Source organism: Aquarana catesbeiana, linkage group LG09 (genome assembly GCF_042186555.1).
Source record: "Aquarana catesbeiana isolate 2022-GZ linkage group LG09, ASM4218655v1, whole genome shotgun sequence".
Taxonomy (NCBI): domain Eukaryota; kingdom Metazoa; phylum Chordata; class Amphibia; order Anura; family Ranidae; genus Aquarana; species Aquarana catesbeiana.
This window is the reverse complement of record NC_133332.1, coordinates 220,967,525-220,992,331: the sequence shown is the minus strand read 5'-3', so window position 1 is coordinate 220,992,331 and position 24,807 is coordinate 220,967,525. Positions and strand designations below refer to the sequence as shown.

At 42.5% G+C, this 24,807-nt stretch overlaps 2 protein-coding genes across 4 annotated transcripts in view; both read right to left on the bottom strand.

Moving 5' to 3' along the window:
* Positions 1 to 6,539, bottom strand: part of LOC141108290 (rho guanine nucleotide exchange factor 3-like) — a 60,965-nt gene extending 54,426 nt beyond the window's left edge. For both annotated transcript variants that reach the window (XM_073599773.1, XM_073599774.1), the window contains exon 1: positions 6,332 to 6,539. In XM_073599773.1, coding sequence (XP_073455874.1) covers positions 6,332 to 6,405 — 74 coding nt within the window. In that variant the 5' untranslated portion in view covers positions 6,406 to 6,539. The remainder of the gene's footprint in view (positions 1 to 6,331) is intronic.
* Positions 6,540 to 6,931: 392 nt separating this feature from the next.
* On the bottom strand, positions 6,932 to 24,806 carry VMA22 (vacuolar ATPase assembly factor VMA22). 2 transcript variants are annotated; one of them, XM_073599777.1, is made up of 6 exons: positions 24,733 to 24,806; positions 23,189 to 23,366; positions 19,520 to 19,623; positions 17,968 to 18,074; positions 17,151 to 17,312; positions 6,932 to 7,073 (listed from the first exon to the last, which is right to left on the bottom strand). In XM_073599777.1, the coding sequence occupies exons 2-6, from the start codon at positions 23,315 to 23,317 to the stop codon at positions 7,060 to 7,062; spliced, it is 516 nt and encodes a 171-aa protein (XP_073455878.1). In that variant the 5' UTR covers positions 23,318 to 23,366; positions 24,733 to 24,806; the 3' UTR covers positions 6,932 to 7,059. The 2 variants fall into 2 exon arrangements, with proteins under 2 accessions (XP_073455878.1, XP_073455877.1); XM_073599776.1 differs by lacking the exon at positions 6,932 to 7,073 and adding an exon at positions 15,055 to 15,263.
* Position 24,807: the final 1 nt, after the last annotated feature.

Below are 24,807 nucleotides of genomic sequence, written 5' to 3'. Positions count from 1 at the left end.
GAGGCAGTGGCATTGTATGTAAGACACTGGGCAAGTAAAATGGTTGCAAGTTTGAATCCCCAGGTAACCACCTTTTCAGACACATTTAAAATTGCAAGGACTTATCCTTTCTTATTAATTGCTATGTGTTATTGCACTTTGTAGGCAGCAGTTGAGATAGTGCCCTGTGGTTTATGGCAATGGACTCTTGAAAGTACAGTTTTACCTAATGGGAATTTCCTCTAGGTCAAGTGGCTAGTCTAAGGTTTGATGGTAGGAACTTAAAATATTCAAATATTAAGCCCCTAGTCACGTGTTATTTCATGATATTAAAGCTCTAGTTTAAAGCCATGCCCACCATCTGAGACTATGGCCCTGCGTGTATGCTTCTGTTCTCACAAACGATAAGTTTGCAAGTTCAAATCCTCAAGCAATCACCTTTTCATGATTCATTTATTAAAGTTACATAAACTGAAGAAGCCCATAATAGCCAATCTACTTTCAGACTAGGTATTATTTCATTATGTTTGCTTTGGGTTATTGTACTTTGCAAGCAGCAATTTGACACAGTTCCCCATAAATGTTTACTGTACAAAATAAGGTCCATTGGCATGGACCATAGGGTGAGTACATGGATTGAAAACAGGCTACAAGGGCGAGTTCAGAGGGTGGTGTTAAAATTTGGAGTACTCGGAATGGTCAGGGGTGGGTAGTGGGGTCCCCCAGGGTTCTGTGCTGGGACCAATCCTATTTAAATTGTTTATAAATGACCTGGAGGATGGAGTAAAGTTCAATCTCTGCATTTGTGGACGATACTAAGCTAAGCGGGGCAATAACTTCTCCGCGGGATGTGGAAACATTGCAAAAAGATCTGAACAAATTATTGGGGTGGGCAACTACATGGCAAATTAGGTTTAATGTAGAAAAATGTAAAATAATGCATTTGGGTGGCAAAAATATGAATGCAATCTTTACACTGGGGGGAGAACCTCTGGGGGAATCTAGGATGGAAAAGGACCTGGGGGTCCTAGTAGACGATAGGCTCAGCAATGGCATGCAATGCCAAGCTACTGCTAACAAAGCAAACAGAATATTGGCATGCATTAAAAAGGGGATCAACTCCAGAGATAAAACGATAATTCTCCCGCTCTACAAGACTCTGGTCCGGCCGCACCTAGAGTATGCTGTCCAGTTCTGGGCACCAGTCCTCAGGAAGGATGTACTGGAAATGGAGCGAGTACAAAGAAGGGCAACAAAGCTAATAAAGGGTCTGGAGGATATTAGTTATGAGGAAAGGTTGCGAGCCCTGAACGTATTCTCTCTGGAGAACAGACGCTTGAGAGGGGATATGATTTCAATTTACAAATACCATACTGGTGTCCCCACAATGGGGATAAAACTTTTTCGCGGAAGGGAGTTTAACAAGACACGTGGCCACTCATTAAAATTAGAAGAAAAGAGGTTTAATCTTAAACTATGTAGAGGGTTCTTTACTGTAAGAATGGCAAGGATGTGGAATTCCCTTCCACAGGCGGTGGTCTTAGTGGGGAGCATCGATTGTTTCAACAAACTATTAGATAAGCACCTGAACGACCACAACATACAGGGATATATAATGTAATACTGACATATAATGACACACATAGGTTAGACTTGATGAACTTGTGTCTTGTCAACCTCATCTATTATGTAACTATGTAATTTAGCTAATGCTCAAGGTAACGTATTCCTGAAAATACAGTTTTACCAGATGGGAACATCCTTTGGAAGGTCAACTGGGAAACTAGTTTTTGTTAAATGATGGCAATTTTTTTTTTTTAATCAGAATAAAGTTTATTAACAACTTTTAACAGTATAATAAACAATGCACATTCCGAAGTATTACATTTATAGATTACGGCAATTTAGTACAATGTTTGAACATTAATCCACTGATCATATGGTATGTCATAATACAACTTTGGCTAGAGACAACACCCACCATCTGAGACTATAGTCTTGAGGGTATGTAATCTCAAATTTGAAATGGTTGCGAGTTCAAATCCTTAGGTGGTTGCCTTTCAAGATGTATTTATTAACGTTGTACAAACGTATAAAAACCAATAGAAACAAATCTTCTTTTGAATCCGCTTCATATTGGCTGCTATGGGTTACTACACTTTGCAGCTTGAATCTTGGTTAAATTTAGGATGTATAGGCACAGCTCTCAGGCTTGAGCATCTAGGTCTGTGGCGCAGCATGTAGGGTGGTGAATGTGGAATCTAAAATTGTGATTACCAAAGCATATCAAGCAGGTGTCTACTCAGAACTGTTTGGGGTGGAACAGCAACTATGTGCTTGGTGGCAAGGGAGCCTCTCTTAGCAAAGAGGGGTTAAGGAACAGACCTTCTCACTGTATAACCATGATGTGGGTGACCTTGGTACCATGTGAAAGAAGCCTCAATTAAATTAATTCTAGCTATGCAACCATCAAGTGGGAGTCCTTGAAACCATGTAAATGAAAAGTGGATACTGTGCCCTATAATGGAACAAAGGGGAACTTGAACATAGAAAGTTAGGTGCTGAAAGCTTAGGAATGAACCCACAAAGTCAATAAATGCCACACAAACATCCTAAGACCGAGGAAGACATTTTTGTGTTTTTTTTTTTTTTTTTTGGGGCATTTTACCAGTGAATCTCATATTTTTCATCAACATACCATTCTCCTTCACCATATACCTGCCCAAGTTCTAGGGTCACAGGACCATCAAACCCCAACTGACCTAAGTCCTGACTACTTCATCACAAGTCCATCCGCCCTTCCGACAACCCCCAAAGCCTTGGTGCTACTTTGAGGAACCATCTTTGCTCATTCATGGGAATCAAACTTACAGGCCCCCGATTCACACTTCAGGAGCATTCATGCTGTGCCATGGTACCAGAAGATGTCAGAAGTAGTTGCTAGTGCACCTATATCATGAATCTGGACACTCTAAGCCAGGGGTCCTCAAACTACGGCCCGCGGGCCACATGCGGCCTGCCGAGGACATTTATCTGGCCCACCCCACCCAGGGCCGGATTCCTGACAGGACACACAGCCACACTAATAAACGGCACGGACGGGGGCGGATCTGCTTGGCTCGGGCCGGGGCCAGGTCGGCTCATCTTGGGCAGGTCCACTCTGCTCCGGCGGGGAGAATGTCCGCTCCTCTGACAAGCTACACAAGCCGTCTCCCCCACCCCAGTCATCTCTATGGAGGGCTCCATGTGCCGCGCTGCACGCTGGGAAGTGTAGTTTCTAGCGCAGCCCCGCGGATTCACTTCTCACTGGCATGGCAGATAGGAGGCGCGGAGGGGACGCTCGCCTTGTCCCAGGACAGCGAGGAGGAAGAGGAGTCCAGCAGGGAGAGCGCAGGCTTCAGGGAACAGCCTACTAGGAAGACGTGAGAACCGAGAGATCAGGGAGACAGTCAGAGGCAAGTCCGTATGTGTAAGTGACCCCCTGTCCATCCCTCTGTCCCCCTGTCCATCCCCCCTGTCCATCCCTCTGTCCATCCCTCTGTCCCCCTGTCCATTCCACAATCCCCCTGTCCATCCCCCTGTCCATCCTACAGTCCCCCTGTCCATCCCACAGTCCCCCTGTCCATCCCTCTGTCCCCCTCTCCATCCCTCTGTCCCCCTCTCCATCCCACAGTCCCCCTCTCCATCCCACAGTCCCCCTCTCCATCCCACTGTCCCCCTCTCCATCCCACAGTCCCCCTCTCCATCCTACTTTTTCCCTGTCCATCCCACTGTCCCCCTCTCCATCCCACTGTCCCCCTCTCCATCCCACTGTTCTCCTGTGCATCCCACTGTCCTTCTGACCACTCTGCAGCCCCCCTCCACCCCACTGCCTCCCCCTGTGCATCCCGCTAGAATGAGCCACAAGCTGGTCTAGGTAGGAGGCGGGTGGGACTTTTATCACAGCGCGTCCGAACTATAGTCCGGCCCTCTAACAGTCTGACCGATAGTGAACTGGCCCCCTGTTTAAAAAGTTTGAGGACCCCTGCTCTAAGCCTTTGAAACTATTACCACGTCAGAGATTTGAACTAAGAAATCCAGGGCTTTCCGTATTCAACAGCAACACACACCACAGGTTCTAGCCAGCAATGCAACTTCTCTGTAGATCTACTGAAGATGACATGATGAAAAACATTTAGTTTTTTTATTTGCCACAAATCAGTACTGGGTTAGATATCCAGCAGTAAAACAATAAGGTAAGTGTTACAGCTTCCAAAATTAGACGCCAGTGGTGGCTACCATTTTTTTCTTTTTTCTATCCTGGCAGGTTAACTTTATGGGTACAGTCTCAGTTAGAAAGCATCCACGTGGACACTGGATTCAAAGCACATCCACAAGCAGAGTTTATTTTGACCAATAACCAGACTGAGTTGTTATTGCTCCGCTGGTAGAAAGCGATTGGCATGAGTGCCTAGCCCAATAAATTCATGCGACGTTCAGATTAACACAGCACTGTGCAATGCCTGATGAAAATATAGGCTTTCCAATCTGACGGTTTGTGCAGGGCCCCCATGGAGCACTTCAGAACTAAGAGTACATATAAGCATCTTGAAGTTTGTACTTTTAGGTTCTTTTCTCACTTAAACACAATCATCCAAGTAATAGGCTTGCTTTTAAAAAGGACATTTTTTTTTTTTTTTTTAACAAACACCTTTGTGGGAAGGCACTGTTGGAAGTTATTCTTGTTCTCTCAGCCTGCACGTTACTGTAGTGCTCACCCCTCAAAGGGGCCCGCTGATTTGTTCCAGGTTCCTTTCCCAGATTGGTGCAATAGCAGCCAGGCACACAGCAGCAGTCATTTTTCTGGTTTGATGAACAGTCTAGGGCAGGGGACTCCAAACTTTCTAAACAAAGGACCAGTTTACTGTGAGTAAATAACTGACTTTAGGGGGGGGGGGGGGGCAGATCGTACCCAGTGGAAGTAAACAATGCCCCATCTTTGGTATTAGGGGGAGAAATAATATCAGTGGGAGGAATAATACTCCATCGTTGGTGTCGGTGGAAGGAATAGTTCCCTACTGTTAGTGTCAGTGGGAGGAATTGTGCCCCATTGTTGGTGTCAGTGGCAGAAATAATGCCTCAGCTGGATAAAGACAAACAAATCCAGCCCCCGGGCCACAGTTTGGAGACCACTGAACTAGATGGACTTGTGTCTTTTTTAAACCAGACTAACTATGTAACTATATACTACAGCAGTAGCTAGCGGCTGGTGTTTTGAATGACGGCAGCTGGAAAATAACCTTGCCATTCACATAGCACAATCTGGCAGCTTATTACACTAGTCTCTCTCAGACAAAAGGTAGCAACAATAATTCATACAAACATATCCAAATTTTTATTAGTGACATTGGGTTTTTGGTGATCATTAACACTGAACAGCTAAAATAATGCTAAAAGGAATACCAGTAAAAAAAAACAAACATTCATGGATAATACGTGCGAGTACTTAGAGGTTTTTTAGATCTAAGAAACAGTAAAGATGATGTTTTGGGAAGTGATAATTGTCAAAACGGACAGCTGACTTCCTGTCCATTAATCACATAACCAAATCAGTCCAATCCACCCAGCACTGTACCTTTCTCACCCCTTAGGAGACGTATTGTAGCTCAATCATATGGAAAACTAGCACACTTCATTGCTCCCCTTTCCCAAAGAGGGAGACAATCAATGGACCCCTTTCCAAAGGTGACAGGCATCATTGTCGGTCACCTAGGAAAAGGGTCCATGGAGGCCCTGAAAAGTCGATATGTCTTATTTTGTTTGCAGTCTATAAATATAGACTTTAAAATTGAAACTATATAAATTTTATTTTTGAGTTTTACCCATGCTGTGTGCTGGCTTTCCATGTATATCAGTAATCACAAAACAGCGCCAACTGTCCCTTTTAAACCTCGTTTAGCCAAAAATGGCAACTTACATAGAATGATAGACTGTATTGTGAAGTTACAGTAAATGAATAACAAATACCTAAATTATCTGTGCAGGAGTAGAACTCACAAACAGTGTCATTAGTATTTCAATAATGTAATTACATATTTGTTTTACTGAGCTTTTAAAAAGGAAATCACCCCTAATGCAAAAATATATGAGAAGGCTTTGATGGAAGCTGCCATTCTGACTACTGGCTTGCACATTAATTCCAAACAAGCAAAATTTAGATTTAGTAGAAGTCATCGCATTGAACTGAAACTAAACATGATCAGGAGTCAAGACATCAGCATCCAGCAGAGACTTTTTACACAGAACACATTTCCTTTTATTTAAAGTAGGTCACGCTAAATCCGTGCTCAATTATCCCCAAAATCTGTCATACCAAACTTCGCCATCCTCCTCGAGGAATTCATGGGGCTTTTCACCTCCGTCCATGGTTTTCACTGCAGGTGCCATCAAAAAAGGTTGCTCCTGGTCTTCATAGTGAGCATTGGCTCCATAGATCAAGATTCATCTTGAATGCTGTGTGCCCCCCCGGCTCTTCTGAAGCTGTTCTCTAGTTTCCTCCCTGTGGCTGTGGCTTCCTGTCATAGGTAGCTGTCATGGTTCGATATGAAAACGACATCACTTCCTGGCTTGTTACCTCGGCTCTCTGTGGTCAGCTTCTGAGCAATACTTCCTTAGTGAAGAGAAATGCTTCTTGACTAGAAGTTGCATCACAGAATTGTATTATATTTTACGATGAATCGTCCTGGAGATGTCTTGTGAAAATAATTAAAGAGAAGCAATACTCACATACAGTATGCCATGAGTTAGCCATTTTGTGGGTTTGTGGGCGGGCATTAAAGAATCAGCGCATTGAAAAATATGTTTTAATTTTAATGGCATGTCAGCCGTAATCAGTCAAAAAATGGCTGGTAGTACCCGACACCCCTGGATGACGTACTGTATATTCGGGAAACAAAAAAAAGATACACATATGGTACAACAATCCCTAATGTTTCATTCAAGATAAGTCAGTACCCATATTTATTCTCCAGCCTTAATATTTTCTGTTCCATATCTATGGCTAACCTTATCCTTCAGATTTGTATACCACTCAGGGCCTGTTCACACAAGATAGGCTGCAAGCAAAAAAAAAAGGCATCAACATGTGATATCCTATTGGTTTAAAAAGGTTGTTCACATCATTTACTAATCTGCAGCATGCTGTAGTTTTGGTGCCTTTCAGTTTGCCATTCAAGGCAGTTGAAATTCAGTTTTACAAAAGCACAAAGCTAAAATGCACATCAAGAGGGTTGTAATACTTTTCCTGTTATGATCCTCTCTGTTTTCGTATGGATTTTTCCCTATATTCCCCTTCCTTTTTTGCTGTAGCCGCCTTTTATTTACCTCTATTAAAAGCATTTTTTGAATGTGGTAAAACAAATGCATGTCAGCGCACCCGAGTCTAAATCACAAACTTTCTAAACAAAGGGCCAGTTTACTGTCCTTCAGACATTAGGGGGGCACTGTGTGAGTAGAAATTGTCCTGGTGAGTAAACAGTGCATTTTTGGTATTGGGAGAAGAATAGTGCCCCATCGTTGGTGTCAGTACAGGGAATAGTGCCCCATCGTTGGTGTCAGTACAGGGAATAGTGCCCCATCGTTGGTGTCAGTACAGGGAATAGTGCCCCATCGTTGGTGTCAATAGCAGTAATTCTGCTTCATTTGTTGGTGTCAGTGAGAGAAATAGATCCTGTATTAGTGGGAGGAAAAGTCAGAGGGCTGGATAAAGGCAAGCCAAGGGCCGCTTTTGGCCCCGGACCGCAGTTTAGAGACCACTGATATAGAATCCAGCAAGGAAAACAAGAAACCTTTAGGGCCCTTCCATACTACTCCGTGTTTTGGATGTTTTCTGGTTTGCCTGACTCTCAGCATGCACCTGTGAAACATTTACATGCAACTCAAAAAACACACCAAAAATGAAATTGTGGCGCATTTTTGATGTATTTTTTATTAATTTCAATTGGGAGGAGCATTTTTGCTTTTAAAGCATGCAGGACTTCTGAAAACACACCATGCCCACAGTGCAATGGTGTGAAGAGTTCCATAGGATTTAAAGGGATACATTGTTAAAGCATTTTTCTTCCACTTTATAAATCCTAAAATAGCATATAAAAAAAAAACTGATCAGTGTGAATGGGCCCTTAATCAAAATAGCCACAGTAACTAAAGGAATTGGATATCTAGTAGGGGAAATCTTACTGCCACTATTCCAGAGAAGCAAGAGGCTTGTGGGTGATAAACCAACAGTATTATTTCAATATCCGTTTTGGTTTTGGGTGGATCTGCCCCTTGTAAGAACAGCTCCAGGCAAATCTACAGCATAAAAACTTCTGTTCAGTAGTCAGGCAACATTTAAAGTCACAATGTGGTGACCTAACATTTGTGCCAAGTTTCTGCACCAGTTGCAAATTTGAAAGTGCAGGTTGGGTTTTAAGGGAAGGCAAGTGTTCATAGCAGCACCACTAACTAGTGCAGTGAAATTACAATATGTTCAGCAGGAAAAGGGCCAATGACACGGTCTGCAAAACCACACGGAAAAGTGAGGTCACCCTCTCCATACTAAGCAGCCATAATATGATTACAGACATGAGTATGTGTATTAATTTAAAGTTTTTTAAATAAGAACTCCAGCAAAAATTATCATTTAGCAGCCTGTTAAAAAGTAACATATCAAAACCTGCATTTTGTGCCAACCTTCAATCCAGAGATTTACTCCACAGTACTTTTTTCTGCCACTAGATGCCCTCAGTACAGCAACATTCAACCCATTTCATCTGAACCCATGTCGTCTCCCGCTGTCCCAGCCTGCTACTGGATAGTGAAAAGAAGTACTGCTTCTTCCTTGCAAGCAAAGTTGGGCAAATAGTTCTGGCCGAGCAAAAGTTCGGCCCGAACATCGCCTGTTCGCTGCACAGTGCATTGTAAGCCTTGATTGGGCAAAGTTTTGCCCAATCAGGGTGCAGTGAATAGCTGGTTGTTAAAAAGCAGAGCCGTGGCATCCTTCACAATCGATGAGTCATCAGCTGTCTATGGGCTTCCCCACTGACAGCTGAATAAAAAAAAAAAAAAAAAGGGGGGGAAGAAGGGGGGCAGGTGTTGGGGTTCCCACCAAAATCCACACCAGTCCTTTAGCCGAGCATGCAGCCAGGCAAGGAGGGGGGGGGGGGGTGGAGGCCACATGCCCTGAACACGAGGAGGTGGGTGCTTTGGGGCAGGGCTCTGATGGGGACAAGGGCCTCAACCCCACAGCCCTGGGCTGTGGTTGTGGGGGTCTGCAGGCAAGGGGCTTATCGAAATCTGGAAGCCCAGATTAACTAGGGAGCCCCCAGATCCCAGCCCCCACCCCCCTAAGTGAATGAGTATGGGGTACGAGCAAATACTATATGCCCGCAGAATCAATGGAGGACTCTCAGTCCCTAACCTACAAACCTACTATATAGCTGCAAACATAGTCCCGTTATCCCAACTCCATGCACAACACCAAATGCCGCTATGGGCCACTATAGACAAATGGTTTCACGGACATCCACTCTTTTTACCCCCACTAGGATAATATCATTTGAGGCTCTACGCTCTCACGATATCCCGTTAAGCGAACACTACAGCTACCTAGGGGCTTATAAAATTTCAACCGACCCATTACACTTTGACCCCCTTTGAGAACTTCTGCAGAGCAAGACCCCAAACCTCGGGTTTAATATCACTGATCTATTCCTCTATTATTACCTCTAAAAAACCACCGACACGGCCCTATCGCCTTCAGTGGGAAAGGGAACTAGGGAAACAGCTAGATCCGGAGGACTGGCAGGTCATGACTTTAACGATATCCAAATGCTCAAAGAACGTCATCTTTTTAGAAAATGCCTATAAGGTACTTTACAGGTGGTACTACACACCGGCTAGACTGGCCCGTTTAATTCCAGCCTACTCCCCCCTGTGTTTCCGAGGGTGCTCCCAGGAGGACACAATGACGCACATCTGGTAGACCTGTCCACGGATACGCAGGTTATGGATCAGAGTTTACTCCCTCCTCCGAAACATACTCCATGCTGACCTCAAAAAAAGATCCATACGAAGCACTTCTCCGCAACCCAATTGCAGAACTGCTTCTCCCAGAGCGGCAACTGGCTCTGCATCTCTTTACTGCAACCAAACTAACGATAGCTAGGGCATGGAAGACACAGGCCCTAAGTTTTGAGGCGGTTAAGAATCGCATGGACGATATAATGGTTAACGAAAAGCTGACTGCTGTCCGGACACTCATGATAAGTTCCTGAAGGTATGGAGGCCATGGGTCGAATATACTAAACCCACCAGATTTGATACCACCCTTCTTTGGATTTAATGCACTCTTGCTCCCCACCGCGAGGACCCACCCTTCCCCCTCCTTCCCCCCTATTCTTCACTCCTCCCTTCTTAGCTAATCTCAACCCCTAGTTCTTCTTTAACATCCCTCTCAATACTCTTTCTTCTCAGTTGCACCTAAGAATCCATCTGGGCACCGAGCATAGCCTTGGATGAGATGGTTACATGGATAGATACTCAGGACTATTTACAGTTAGGCCCCTGTTGAGACAAACTCTTCAAGTATTTGTTAAAAATCGGAAGCAAGCCTACGGGCATTCCTGAAACCTTAATGTGTCCAACCACTCTCATGTTTCCAACGTACAACTGTTTTCAGCTTCTGTTATATTCTTATTGTTTTGTTTTTCTCTGATTTACTAGCATACTTATTTTATTTATAAGATGCTAAATTTCATGTTATGTTTATTCATGATGCATTCTCTACATTGTTAACTGTGAAATTGCTATGATTATCAATAAAACCTTTAGTAAAAGAATGAGTATGGGGTACATAGGGGTACCCCTAACCATCCACCAAAAATTGTCAAAAATTCCTTTATAAAAAAAAAACAAAAAAAAAAAAAACCACAATCCCTCCCCTCGATGTAAATCCATCGTCAATCACAACGCCACTGCACCCCTGGACCCGGAAAAAAAAAAAAAGAAAAGAAACAAAAATGCTCTGCCATCAACTAAGACAAACCAAAGAATGCCTGGCTTGCCGTTTGATGGTTCTTATATGGGTAAGGCCGCGGAGCACCTGGGTGGCATCATTTGAGGTGGAGGGAGGGGGAGACACTTTTTTTTCTTTTTTTTTTAAATAAAGTTATTGTCAAAAACTGCCTCCTGTTTTTTTTTTATTTTTACACTTACTTGGTGAATGGGTAGGGGAACCCCATACTCATTCACATGGGGGGGCAGGATCTGGGGGTTCCTTGTTAAGGCGCAGACAACCACATCCCAGGGTTGTGGGGATGACACCCCCTGCCCTATAGTATGGTTCAGGAGGGGGAGGGGGCTTGTTCCCCCCTTTCCTGAACTGCCAGGCTGCATGCTCAGATAAGGGTCTGGTATAGATTTGGGGGGGGGGCACAGGCCAGTTGTTTTTTCATGCCCATACCAGACGCGAAGGGTCCTCCATGATTTTTTGTAATGTGATTTAATTCATTTTTTTTTATTTTAAGAAATGTTAGTTTTGCTGCAGCAGGTTCTATTCAGGGTACAGACGCGACACTTTACAGGCAGACTAGGAGGACCCCCCAGGCACTATATTTAAAGGATTTTTTCTTTTTTTATTGTTGCACTTTAAGCATCATTAAAATCACTGCTCCGGTAAAAACGTTTGTTTTTTTTTTTTAAAACAGGGCAGTACTCGGACCCCATACCCTTTTTATGGCCAATTACTGGCATATAATTGATTTTTCACATTTGGTTCCCATAGACTTTAATAGGGTTCGCTGTTCAGTTCAGAACCTTTTCTCTGTTCGGGAGTTCTGCTGCAAACCAAACAGGGGAGTGTTAAGCCCATCTCTACTTGTAAGAAGTAGTACAATTTGTGTTTTTTTTTTTCTATCTGCCTGGAGATCAGCTTTAATCAGGTTGACTAGGTTTGCATATTTTAACAGCATATTGGGGTTGATTTATTAAAGGCAAATGCACTCTGCACTACAAGTGCACTTGGAAGTGCAGTCGCTGTAAATCTGAGGCGAAGATCTGAAATCGGCAGAAGCTCTGCTGATTTCTTTCATCCAATCACGTGCAGGCAAAAATGCTGTTTTTTTTATTTTCCTTGCATGTCCCTCTCGGATCTACAGCGAGTGCACTTGTATTGCAAAGTGGATTTGCCTTTAGTAAATAAACCCCATTGCGTGTGTTGCAACTGATCAAAGCAATGAGCAAAGAGAGAGAAAAAAAAAAAGGGAAGAATTGGAGATTCAGATTGGTTGCTATTAGTAATAGACAGTTCTTATTTTAGACAAGTAATGTCTATGTCCCATCAGAATTTAACTGCTCTAAAGCAAGAGCTAAATTGAGCCCAAAAAAACAACTTAGACAACCATAGAAAATGGTGGTTTTCCCCAAAACAGCAGAGTTGTTTTGAAATTATTCCCTCCTGTTTATGTGTCTTCCAAACATGAGATTGAATTACAGTATATCACTTTATATATGCATCATTCTAAAGGGAAAACAAAAAAAAGTCACATGGCTATAGAAAGTTTGGGTATGCTTCCTGCAGGTTCTGTCCTCAGTGTTTTGTTTGTGAATAAATGTTTCCTTACACTGGATATGCAGGTGCTGTATAAAAATAATATGTTTGACACCGAATTAACCAGGGATGGGTATTGCCATAATAATACACTTTTAATGTAAACAAACAAGTACACATATTAATTTACAGACAGAAAAAAATGCACATAAATTATACAGCTGTAGTTTCTAGATGAGCTACACTCACACATAACATATGAGAGAGATTCAAATTGGAGCCCTAAAAGGAACTCAAACATTTAACAATACTAAACAATTGAATAATTGGTCTCGCTCTCATGAGAAGTGTGTGATGAAGGAGGGATTTCAGATCCCAGATCCAAAGTAAGGGATTCAGTTAGGAAAACATTAGAGGGAGCCGAGAGCCACCAGTTGTGTGTAATTCAAAGGTTGGGGATCAAACATTTCCAGGAAAGCTGGAAATTCTGAGCCGAATGAGTTAAAACAAAACAAAAATAAATATAAAAAAAAAAAAAAAAAAAAAAAAAAGGGAAGAAGAAGATAAACTAATAAAAATAAAGTCTGAATTGTGTGTAAATAAAACAGAAAGCCCCTGAGCCAATACACTGAAGTTCACCCAAATCTGATATTTCAGCTGCAAGGTCTGTACCAGTGTTTCTAGTTCCAATCATCACTGGTAGCCATTATGGCATAGACTGGTCACCATGACAGACCCCCACCCCCTTGCATTGCTTCATAATGGCTTAGATGGGGACAGGCAGTGACAGAAGGCAGATTTTACCCCTAAAGCTACTGGAACACAAGTAAGCCAATATCCCATGCAAAAAAACTATGGCTCTGCTGTGGCACCTCTGATGCCAAGAATGGGCACCAAATGGAGAGTGGTAGTCAATAGAAAAAGTCACTTATGAAGATGTTAGCAGCACCCCTAGAAAAGGTCCCAAGTCAACCTAATGCACATATAAGACTTACAAGAGATAGAGGGCACCCGCATTTGAGTGTAACCTGTTGATAAGATGAACATTAAAGTAGAACGATTTGGTTTTATACAGAGTGGAGAGGGTTTAGAACCCCCTTCCGTTTTTATTGCAGCATGTGTTCCCATTAAGGCCCCTTTCACAAAGGCTGTCCGATCAGGTCTGCCTGTCAGTTTTTCAGGCAGACCAGATCAGACACTCTATTCACCTCTATTGAGCGGCGGATGTCAGTGGTGACATGTCCGCTGACACCCGATCCGATCCTCTCCGTCAAAACCAGACAGATGGGGTCCTATTTTCCATCCACCTGGTGGATCGGTTCGAATGGGATCGGATGAAAAACCAACAAGCGGTCCGTTTTCATCCAATCTTTCCATAAAGGAGAGAGCGGGAGTCTGTTCATCTCCACTCAGTAAGCAGAGACAGACCTGTCATCCGCCTGCTCAACGGGGATCAGTGGAGCGATTCCCCGCTCAGCAAGTGGATCCCGCAGAACGGAGGCACCCGTGTGAAAGGGGCCTAAGGAGATTCACCCTCTATATTTATCCTGTTTACCATTATCATTGAGAGTGAAAGTAAAAGAAAAATCTAAAATGTTGGATTGTCCCCAAAAAAGTAATAGAAGGGAAGTTTTCCAATAGGGACACAAGTTCTGGTGACCTGGGGGTCCCAAAGAGATTCCCTTAATTTGCAGGGATTTTCTCTCACTTCCTGTTTGGCTATGGGAATGGAAGTGAAGGGAGATTTCTGCAACCGAACACAGATGGCAAAAAAAAAAAAAAAAAAAAAAAAGAAAATTGACGGGTTATAACCCTCTCTTACTCTATCCAAAAAAAAAATGAAGAAAAAAGTTTTGCATATAGTTCTAATTCACTTCATTAATTAATTTCCTAATATCTCTGATGGAGGCGGCCTAATGCCTGTTCTTATAGGCCATTTTCCCATAGCCGTATCTCCTGATTAAGTCCAAAATTGGCCAGTCGGAGTTGAAATATCAGTTTTTGGTGAATCGACCTTTAAAGAGCAACTCCACTTTTTTTGGGTGATCTATGTACATTACAAGGATTTTAACAAATGTTGTTGCAGAATCCTACCTTTTGTTATTCTGAAGAAATCCCTGTGCGTTTGTCTGTGCCCATGTTCAGTGAGTCTAATGGGAGAGGTTTCATAAATATCAAACAGCTGCTGCAGCTGTAGAGCTCTAATGAGGGGCTGCATCCCTTTAGATGTGATTTCTTATTGGGAATATCTTACCAAAAAATACATTTTTGTTGCAGAGGATGCCAAAAATCTGGACTTAGTGTAGACTTCTGGGAAAATCAGTGAGCCAATCACACAAGCAGGAAATGTTTCTGGGAGGGCATTCTGTATACATTCTGTGTACAGAATATCTCCAGGTTGCCATATTTCATTGCATTTACAGAAAATTACAGCAGCTGCAGATTGAAAAGGAAAGGTAATTTTTAATAACATTCAATTACAATATGTTGCAATTGTATATGCTATATTTTTTTTTTTTTTTTTTTTTTTTAATATATGCTATTTTTTTTTCTCATGAAAGTGGAGTTACCCTTTAAATCTTATTGAAGGAAAAAGTTTATGCACAGACAGACTGAGATTGTAGCTGGTGCTTATCAGTCAGTAATGCTCGGTACTGTTTGCGGGTCTCATCGATGCTGCTTTGTAGAGAGGCAACTTCAGCAGTCAAGAGGATACCTGGAGAAGACAGCATAGGAGATGAGAGCTGACTTGGCTCAAAGCTGGACCTTCATCCTCTCCACTAAATTACATAAAACCAGTTCACATGGCTGTCTGCTGCTCATTTCATTCTTGTATGAAATATAGAAGGACTAAAAAATATACAGTAGAGAAAATTGGGCAGCACAGGGAAATATTTCAGATAATTTCAACACTTCTGAAACCTGAAAGCCATTTTCATACATATAGTACATGAGATTAGCGTATTGTAATCTCATCAATGGGTGTTAACATATTAAAAACCTTTTTACCACATAACCGTGACATGTTCACTCCATTGTATAACCCAGCAATGTTTTGTTATTGGCTGGAAGTGTACGAAAAAAGTTCTGGACAGCCGCACCTCGGGAGAGAAATTTCAAGTGACTTTATTGAAGATACTGAATCATGAAGTACACACTGACGTGTTTCACACTTATACTAAGTGCTTACTCATAGCAAGCTGAAACGCGTCAGCTGTTGTCCTGTACTTTTTCGCTGCAGTGTCCTGTGTACTTCATAATCCGGTATCTTCAATAAAAACACTTGAAATTTCTCCCGGTGTGCGGCTGTCCAGAACTTTTTTTGTACACTTCCTGCCTATTCCAGCATTAGCCAGCACCCGGGGCTCTTCTCCCCTGGAGGTTAAGGATTTGTCTATTCTGGTTTGGATCTACCTGTGTAGTGGAGTCTGTTTGCTTCAAATGTTTTGTTATTGTTGGATAAATTGGAAATTGTTTAGAAGCCCTGTTGAGTTTCTATATCTCTTTATGACTCCTTTCACACTGAAGGCACTTTTCAGGCGTCTTAGCTCTAAAAATAGTGCCTGTAAAGCGCCTCTCAAGCCTCCCCAGTGTGAAAGCCTGAGTACTTTCACACTGGGGCGGTTCGCTTGCAGAGCCTGTGACGGAGTCACTTTGGGCGGGCGGGCCGGGGAAACCCAGAATCCCTTGGGGTGGTTGGGAAAACCTTGTTTCAGCTCCCCATGCACCTCCTATGTCTAAAGCCTTGTACACACAATCTGATTGTTAGCAGGGGATTGTGTGATGACAGATTGTTGTCCTAAAATCCGACCGTTAGTACGCTCCTTTAGACAACTGTTGTCCAACTTTCCGCCAACAAATGTTGGATGGCAGGCTAGTAAATTTTCGGCGAACAACAGTCTATTGTGAAGGGAGTAATTTCAATGGAGCCTGCTGATCCAGTTGACAGGGAAGGAAGAAGGAAGAAGGGAGAAGGGAGAAGGGAGAAGGGAGAAGAAGAGAGAAGAAGAAGAAAGAAGAAAGAAGAAGAAGAGAGGTTTCATTGCTTCCTACTGTACAAACCAGGGTTTTAAACCATTATCTACTCTATTCAAAACCCCTTTTGCACTTAGGTTTGGTTAAGCTGTTTACTGAACCCATTACGTCAGGTGTATGCTGTAAATATACTCACCCTAGATTTAGCCTAATGTAATGTTATACTATGTAGCCTGCATTATGTTGTTTTATGTAGCACATCGCCTACCAGCATTTCTCCACCCTAACCCTCTTTATCACCCCTTCTTTCATCTTTCACTCACTTCCCCCTCTCCCCCAACCTCCTACTTCTTCCCCTTTACTTTCTCCCTTAGCCTCCCCCCTCCCCCTAAAATTGTCTATCAATTGTTCAGTTACCTTACTATATAATATGCATCTACATATTTCACACCCTCCCAGACCCTTACACAAAACTGTATGCCGTATTTCATACGTTTTATTGCTCCTGTGTGTCTTCGGATATTGTAATTGTTATACTTGCATGCATATAGTGTTGCTACACATTCTTGTTTCTTCCTTGTTTAATTAATAAACAAATATTAAACAAAAAAAATATATATATACTCACCCTGGCGGAAAGTATTTTGTGCTTGGCGTAAGCTCTGAGGAACGAGAACGCCAAACCAGCGCAACGGGTCATTATTAGGTAGCGGCCTCGGTTTCTCATTTCCTTCAGTCTTTAGGTATTTAGGAGTCTCTGTGGAGGACTTGTGGCCTCGGTGCCTCAGCACTGGAAAGGAATAAAAAAAGAATTTTAATTTTTTTTACGGTTTACAAAAAGTTTAAATACATTTTAATTCCAATACTATCCAGAAAATACATCAACTCTGCTAAAGTTAGTGCGTTTTCTTATACTCCATTATTACATGGTTTGTGTGCGCGATGCAGCTTTCAGTCACCTAGTTCTGTCCACTGCAGTTCCTATGCTTCAGTACACAGGGCTCCCTGGTGTTTAGACAGGGTATTGCTGCAAATGGTACACAAGATGGATGCATATTCACAGGCTCGGAGAAAAAAGGTAAAAGGGAGTTGAATTAGAGAGCAGGCTAACCAGCTATACAAAGATGAAATGGAGGTGATTGTAGCCATATTAGTGCAATTGTGACAGAGAAAATTGAGTACTGTCCGTGATGCTTTTTTTATTTGCACTAACATACAATTTTTCAGGACAAGCTTTTGGGGTATGTCCCCTTCCTTAAGGTACAAACAGTACCAATTCATATAAGTTTTAGCAGAATGCATTAAGGTGAGAAAACCTTATGGCTTTAAAACCTGACACAGGTTCCCACTCTTTCTAACCATATCCAAAATAAGGACATAAAATATATAATTATTACACTTTACTAGAGTATACATAATATATATGTATACATACTTAAAATTACCTTGATCCACTGCTCCGATTGTCTCGACCTCTTGAGTTTCCTCAGGCTCCCCCTTTTCTGACTCAACATTCCCAACATGAAACATTGTCACACCCTCCTCTGAGATGCTAAATTACAAGATGTAAATGAAAAAGGGATACATCATACACAGTACACGGAAATAATCAAGCTAACGTGTGCTTTGTCCATGCCAAATTTAAAAAAAAAAAAAAAAAAAAAAACAAAAAAAAAAAAAAACAAAAAAAAAAACTTTTAGATGTGCATCTTAGCAAGAGCAATATACAGGGATATAGGAAATGGTAGTACCATGAACACATACACACTTATACACACTGAACTAGATGAACTGATGTCTTTATTCAATCTTACCAACTATGTTAACTATAAGCAAACAAAGCAAAAGGTTCATATTAATACATTCCTCCCCAGCAACATATTTAAACATTTTTTCTTACTTGCGGCAGCATTCAGCCATCAAGAGTAAAAAAAAAAAATTACTTGATGCATTCTGTATGGAGAGGCCTATGACAGCGCAGGAGCTAAGCGATTTGCCCAGCACTGTCACATGGGGGCAGGAAGAGTCCTCAGCCTTTGTAAGCTCCAACAAGAGCAACTTACAAGTTTACAGAGGGATGGTTTTCTTTATTTTTGATACCTGAACAGAGCAGCAGGAAGTGCAGAAAAGATTTTACTTTAAGAATGTTTTATAACTGGAGTCTAGCTTTCATTAATGTGGAACTTCACTCCACAAATGAAGTTTGGGTCCATGACTGCACTAACCCCCTAGGAAATAATAGGTGTGTGTGTTTTGGTTTTGTTTTTACCGGTAGCTGAACACATTACGCCCCAAATACAGGTGTAACATGTGACAAAGGTGGACTTATCTCCATGCATTGCAGCATGATGTAATTTAAAACTTATTTTGTGCAAATGCTGCACGTGCATGTATGCTTACCAAGCAAACTTTCACTTCTTTATTTTAACCAGTGAAAATGACAAGTACAATTTTGTTTGGCTGCAATGAGCTGTGCCATTTTCCTCTTGACTTGTGTGAAAGATCCAACAAGTTTTGGACAGAGTGGAGAGGGATTAAAACACCTGTCTGTTTTTATTGCTGCCTGTTCTCCTGTTAGGGAGATTCATCCTCTCTATTTGTCCTGTTTACCATTATCATTAAAAGTGAAAGTAAAAGTAAAATTGTGGGCTGTCCCCAGAAAAGTAATAGAGGGGACATCTTCCAATGGGTCCAAGGAATTCCCTTAATTTGCATGGATTTCCCCTCACGTCCTGGTTTGGTGGGTCAGAAAGTGAAGGGAAGACTTCCTAATTAGACACAGATGGAAGAAAATAACCCTCCCTTACTCTATCCAAAATTAAAAAAAAGTTTTGCTTACAGTTCTACTTTAAAGAACTGTGGACCCCAAGCCATAAGGTCATTCTATAGTGTACATCATTTTTGTGGATAGCAACGTTCAGGAGAACAAAAGGGACCTGATAAGTTTTCAGAGAGATATTCATTGTATTTAAATTAAGCATGTTGCTCACAACTCACCTGCCCTGGACACAGACGGAGGGAACCATGTCTTGTTTATATTGCAGAGAAGATACAAATTTATTCCCCATTGAATATCGTGACTGAGAGAGGTAGAACCACCCCTGGGGAAAAAAAAAAAGGAAGAAGAAGGAGTGACCGAGTGACCCATATATAAAAAGGCAAGTATTTTATTGCATAGCTCCCCCTCATTTTACACAGGAAGCAGTTCTGTGATTTTACACACATAGGCTTATTGTCTTTCATAGGGAGATTTGAGGTTTGAACCCTCATCTGAAATCAATCAAAGCCGAAATGGACTGGTTGGTAAAGCACATCAAAAGGTCAAAACAGTTTTAAACCCCTTTACTTCTTTTCTGTCTTGTCCCATTGGGGGTGATTTGCCCTTATTTCCTGAATTAAGACACAAGAAGTGGGAGGATATTCCTTCAAAATAAAATCTGATCTCAGGCAGCTGACACCTATTTAAGGATTTTGCCTCAACTCAAAATTCCAGATTTTCTACTTGCTTACCGTCTCAATGACAATGGTCATCGAGAACAAAACTGAGATGATGAATCTCACCAGTTAGGACAAAAACATCAATAAAAACCGAAGGCCTAACTCTTACCTACACTAATATAAATATGTAAGATGGCTGTAGATATAGTTTAAGGGGAAGGCTGCTGTTCATACCATTAGAACTAGACAGACTGGTGGTTGAGTAGCCCAGCTCCTAACAAGTCAATCACACTAATGATTTCAAATAGGAGCTCAGACGTCAACATACATCCCCCCCTCTCACTTGGCAGTTTAAAAAGTGGCAAAAAGTTCTACTCCAAGAGGAAAAGGCTTAACCACTTCCATACCGGGCCTATTCTGGCACTCTCCTACATGTAAAAATGATAATTTTTTTACTAGAAAATTACTTAGAACCCCCAAACATTATATATAGTTTTTTAGCAGACAAAATGGCGGTCGTTGCAACTTTTTATGTCACACGTTATTTGCGCAACAATTTTTCAAACGCCTTTTTTTTGGGAAAAAAAACAGTTTCATGAATTAAAAAAAAAAAAAAAAAACACACAACAAAACGGTAAAGTTAGCCCAATTTTTTTGTATAATGTGAAAGATGATGTTACGCTGAGTAAATAGATACCCAACATGTCACACTTTAAAATTGCGCACACTTTTTTACAGATTACATGTTTAGAGTTAGGCCCCTTTCACACGGTCAGACGTTCAGGTCTGCTTGTTAGTTTTGACGGCGGACCTGAACGGGCGCTCCATGCTAGCCTATGGAGCAACGGATGTCAGCGGAGACATGTCCGCTGACATCAGACTCGGTCCGATCCACTAAAAGCAGACGGATGCCTCTATGTTCGGATCCGCCACCGGCGGATCGGATCGGGTGATATCTGATGAAAACGGACATGCTGCCCGTTTTCGTCCGATCTCTTTATAGGCAGCAGCGGCGCTTGACAAGCCCCTCCCCGCTCAGTGAGCAGAGAAGGACCTGTCATCCGCCGGCTCAGCGGAGAGATCTCCCGCTGAGCCGGCGGACTCCGTGGAAGCAGGTCCACCACGTGTGAAAGGGGCCTTACAGAGGAGGTCTAGTGCTAGAATTGTTGCTCTCACTCTAACACACACGGCGATACCTCACATGTGTGGTTTGAACGGCGTTTACATATGTGGGAGGGACTTATGTGTGCGTTTTTTTTCTTATTGTTTATTTAATTTAAATTTTTTTATTTTTACACTTTCTTTTTAAATTCTTTTTTTTCTTGATCACTTTTATTCCTATTACAAGGAATGTAAACATCCCTTACAATAGGAATGGTGCGTGACAGGTCCACTTGGAGAGATATGGGGTCTATAAGAAGCCACATCTCTCCTCCAGGCTGAAAAACATCAGATCGAGAAAAAAAAAAAAAAAAAAAAAAGACAGATCTGATGCTTCCTAGCCGAGATTGCCGCTTTGTTGACATCCGCGACACGTGACGTCATAACGTCGCACCCGGGCCTCCGACGATCATAGAGATGACTGGTGACCATTTGGTCACCGGAAATCTCTATGCTCTTCATCCGGCGGCGGCGGATTCTTTCTCCGGGTCCCCGATGAAATGGGAGAGCCCAGAGAAGGGCGCCGGGACTGCTGCTATGATCATTCTTACGGTGCACAGAATCGCCGGCAGAAAATGATATCTGAATGATGCCTGATGTTACAGGCATCATTCAGATATCCCCACTGAAAGTCAAGGACGTCATGTGACGTCCTTGGGCTGGAAGTGGTTAAACAGGAAGTAAACCCTGATGGGTTTTACTTCCTCTTCATTCCCCTGAAAAGTAACAGCATAATGGGCTAGTATGCATTGCATACTAGCCCATTATGTGGCACTTACCTGCAAACAAAGCCTGCAATGTCCCCGCTGGTGGAAGCATCCATCTTAGCCCCTCTTCCTTCCGGGGCTGCATGGAGGGCAGTTTCTTCACTGTGCATGCGCTGATGACATCATCGGCGCACTGCAAGGCAAATATCTCCTAAACGGCGCACGTTTAGGAGATATTTTCAGTATATATATATATATATATATATATATATATATATATATATATATATATATAGGTGAGCCTTATTATATGCTTACCTATATGTAAAAATAGGTTCAGGGGATTTACAACCACTTTAATTAGACTATACTAGAGAATGCTTTAAATTGTATTTATCAGATTAATTTGAAGGGGGGGGCTTGATACAGCTTGCAGGAATGAGACACTCCATGCCTTTGAAATGTGACTGGCTCCTAGGCAACTGATACAATTTTGGTTCTGTCATGGATCAAGAGTGGTCTGTTTGACGGACAATACTTTGAACAGATTAGAGAATGTTTTTTAATACTGGGATGCCACGGCAACAGCCCAAACTCAGTGCGATCCTGTGTTAACTCCAGTGCACAGAAAGGAGAGAAAACACAGCCCGCACCTCCTCCTTGTTCTCTCCTCCTCCCTGCTGCTATCTGTATTATTGCTGACAAAACAGAAATCTGCGCGGGCCACCCACGCGGATTCTACTAACCAATGACATCATTGGTTGCCAAGGACATGTCAGAGTGCCTGCACAGCTTTCTGTTTTGTCAGCAATGGTACAGACAGCAGCAGGGAGGAGAAAGAGGGAACCGGCAGGAGGTGTGGCCTGTGTTCTCTCTCTCCTGTCTGCACAGGAGTTAACACAGGATCGCTCTCACATCTAAACGTACAGGGTTTAATTACTACCCCGCCACCTTCTCCCCACACTGTTCCTGTCCAGGAAAAACTGTGGGTGGGGGGCAATGAAACCTTGTACAGTCGAATCTGAGAGCAATTCTGTACTAGCTCCTGTATAGAGACAGGGGGGAGAGCACAGCCCACACCTCCTCCCAGCTTTCTCTTCCTGTCTGCTGCTGACACTACTCCTTTAGTAAGGAGATAAACAGAATTTGTGTTGGGAGGGGCAGTTTGTGAGCAGAGAGTTTGTGCTCGGAGGAGGAGGGGGGAGCATGCAAGCTCAGATGTTGTGGACCAGCCTTCAGACTGGTGTGCCCTGGGATTGTGCACAATTCTAAAGTGTGCACAATGTTAAAAAAAAAACAAAAATAAACAAAACACTGGATTGGATCTATTTCCAGACCTGAGATAATACAGAACACATACCTGCTCTATGAGGCTGTTGAGGTTTTCTCTTTTCTCCTTCAGGGCCTCCAGGTCATCCATTATTTGGAGAAGAAGCTGATCCAGCCTTTCGTTCACCTCAGTAAGCGTCTCATTTGTAGCTGGTGCCATTTTGTTCTGGGCTGTGCAATCCAGATGAAACAAGGCAATGCTTATGTTTCTGTAACAAGCAGAGCACAGGTTGAAGATCCAGTTCTATCCAGTTTTTACTCCAAATAAGGAACCAGATAAATAAGGTGAGACATAACATTGCAATGCCTGTACTTTTTCAAATCTCTAAGGCTAACCATACACACTTTGAATTTGCTTGTACAAGTTGCTTTGTACATAAAGGACAGTTGTCAACAAAAACACCCAGACTGCCTTTCCTATCCTGCTTCTGAAATGGCAGTGTGCCTGGCTGCTGACCCTCCAGGTCAATACTTTGAATCGATGAACGAAACAAAATGTGTAGATAAGAAGTTCAGACTTTTCTCAAGTGCATTCTTAAATAGGAGCTCCAGTCAAACTTCTAAAAAATTAAAAATCAGCAGCTACAAAGATTGTAGCTGCTGACTTTTAATAAACGCTTATCTGTCCCAGGATCCGGTGCTGTACTCACCTGTGTCCTTTGTTCCACTGGCGCACATCTTGCGGCTTCACAGCCAACTGAGCATTGTGAATGGTCCTGCAGTCTTCTGGGACCCAGAAAACTGCAGGGGGGAAGGGGAGGAGAAGAACGTCTCCTCGGATCAAAGTGGCAGTGGGTACCTGTCAAAACCAGGTATCCATCCCCTAAAAAAAGAAAAAGTGCAATTTGTTAATGAGGAGCAGGTCAGGAGACCTTAAAGTGGAACTTCACCCAAAAGGGTCTCAGAAAGCTATTGCTTGGCTGCCATGCTGACCCCCTCTGGCTTTCTGAGACCCTTTTGGGTGAAGTTCCACTTTAAGGTCTCCTGACCTGCTCCTCATTAACAAATGGCACTTTTTCTTTTTTTAACTGCTGCAATTTCAGGAGGTTATCTATGCCCAACACCAGCCAAAACTTTAGGTATTGTATTAGGTGGAGCAGGGAAGGGTTAGAGCCCCTGCTCACCTATTTAATGTAATGTGTGCCCATGTTGGGGAAATTTCCCCTTTTCAGGATAGGAAGGAAGTTCTCCAATGGGAACACAGACAATGGGAGTGAGGAAGGGTTAGAACTTCCCAGTATTTTTATTATTGTCTGTACCTTCCTGTCCAGGTAACAGCTACACCTCACAGTGACAGGAAGTGCTGAGAAAACTCTCATAAGGGGTCACAGAGAGAAATAAAAACCTGACTAGAAAGCTGAACTTTTCCCCACTTTATCTGAAACTAAAGACACATTTGGTTGCAATATTAAATGAACATGGCAAAATAAGACAACAGGTGTGGAGACAGAATTGCTGAAGCCCATTGTCAGTAGCAGAGATTTCCAAGGACCTCCCTTCCTCCTGACATCCCCTAAAGATGGACAGCTCACAGAGCCTCTCCGACCCGCAATACACCGGCTACACATCACTCACCCTCCTGCTCTATCGTATGACCTGAGCTTCTCATGTGACTTTCCTGGCCCGGAACTGGAATCTGCTGTCGGGTCA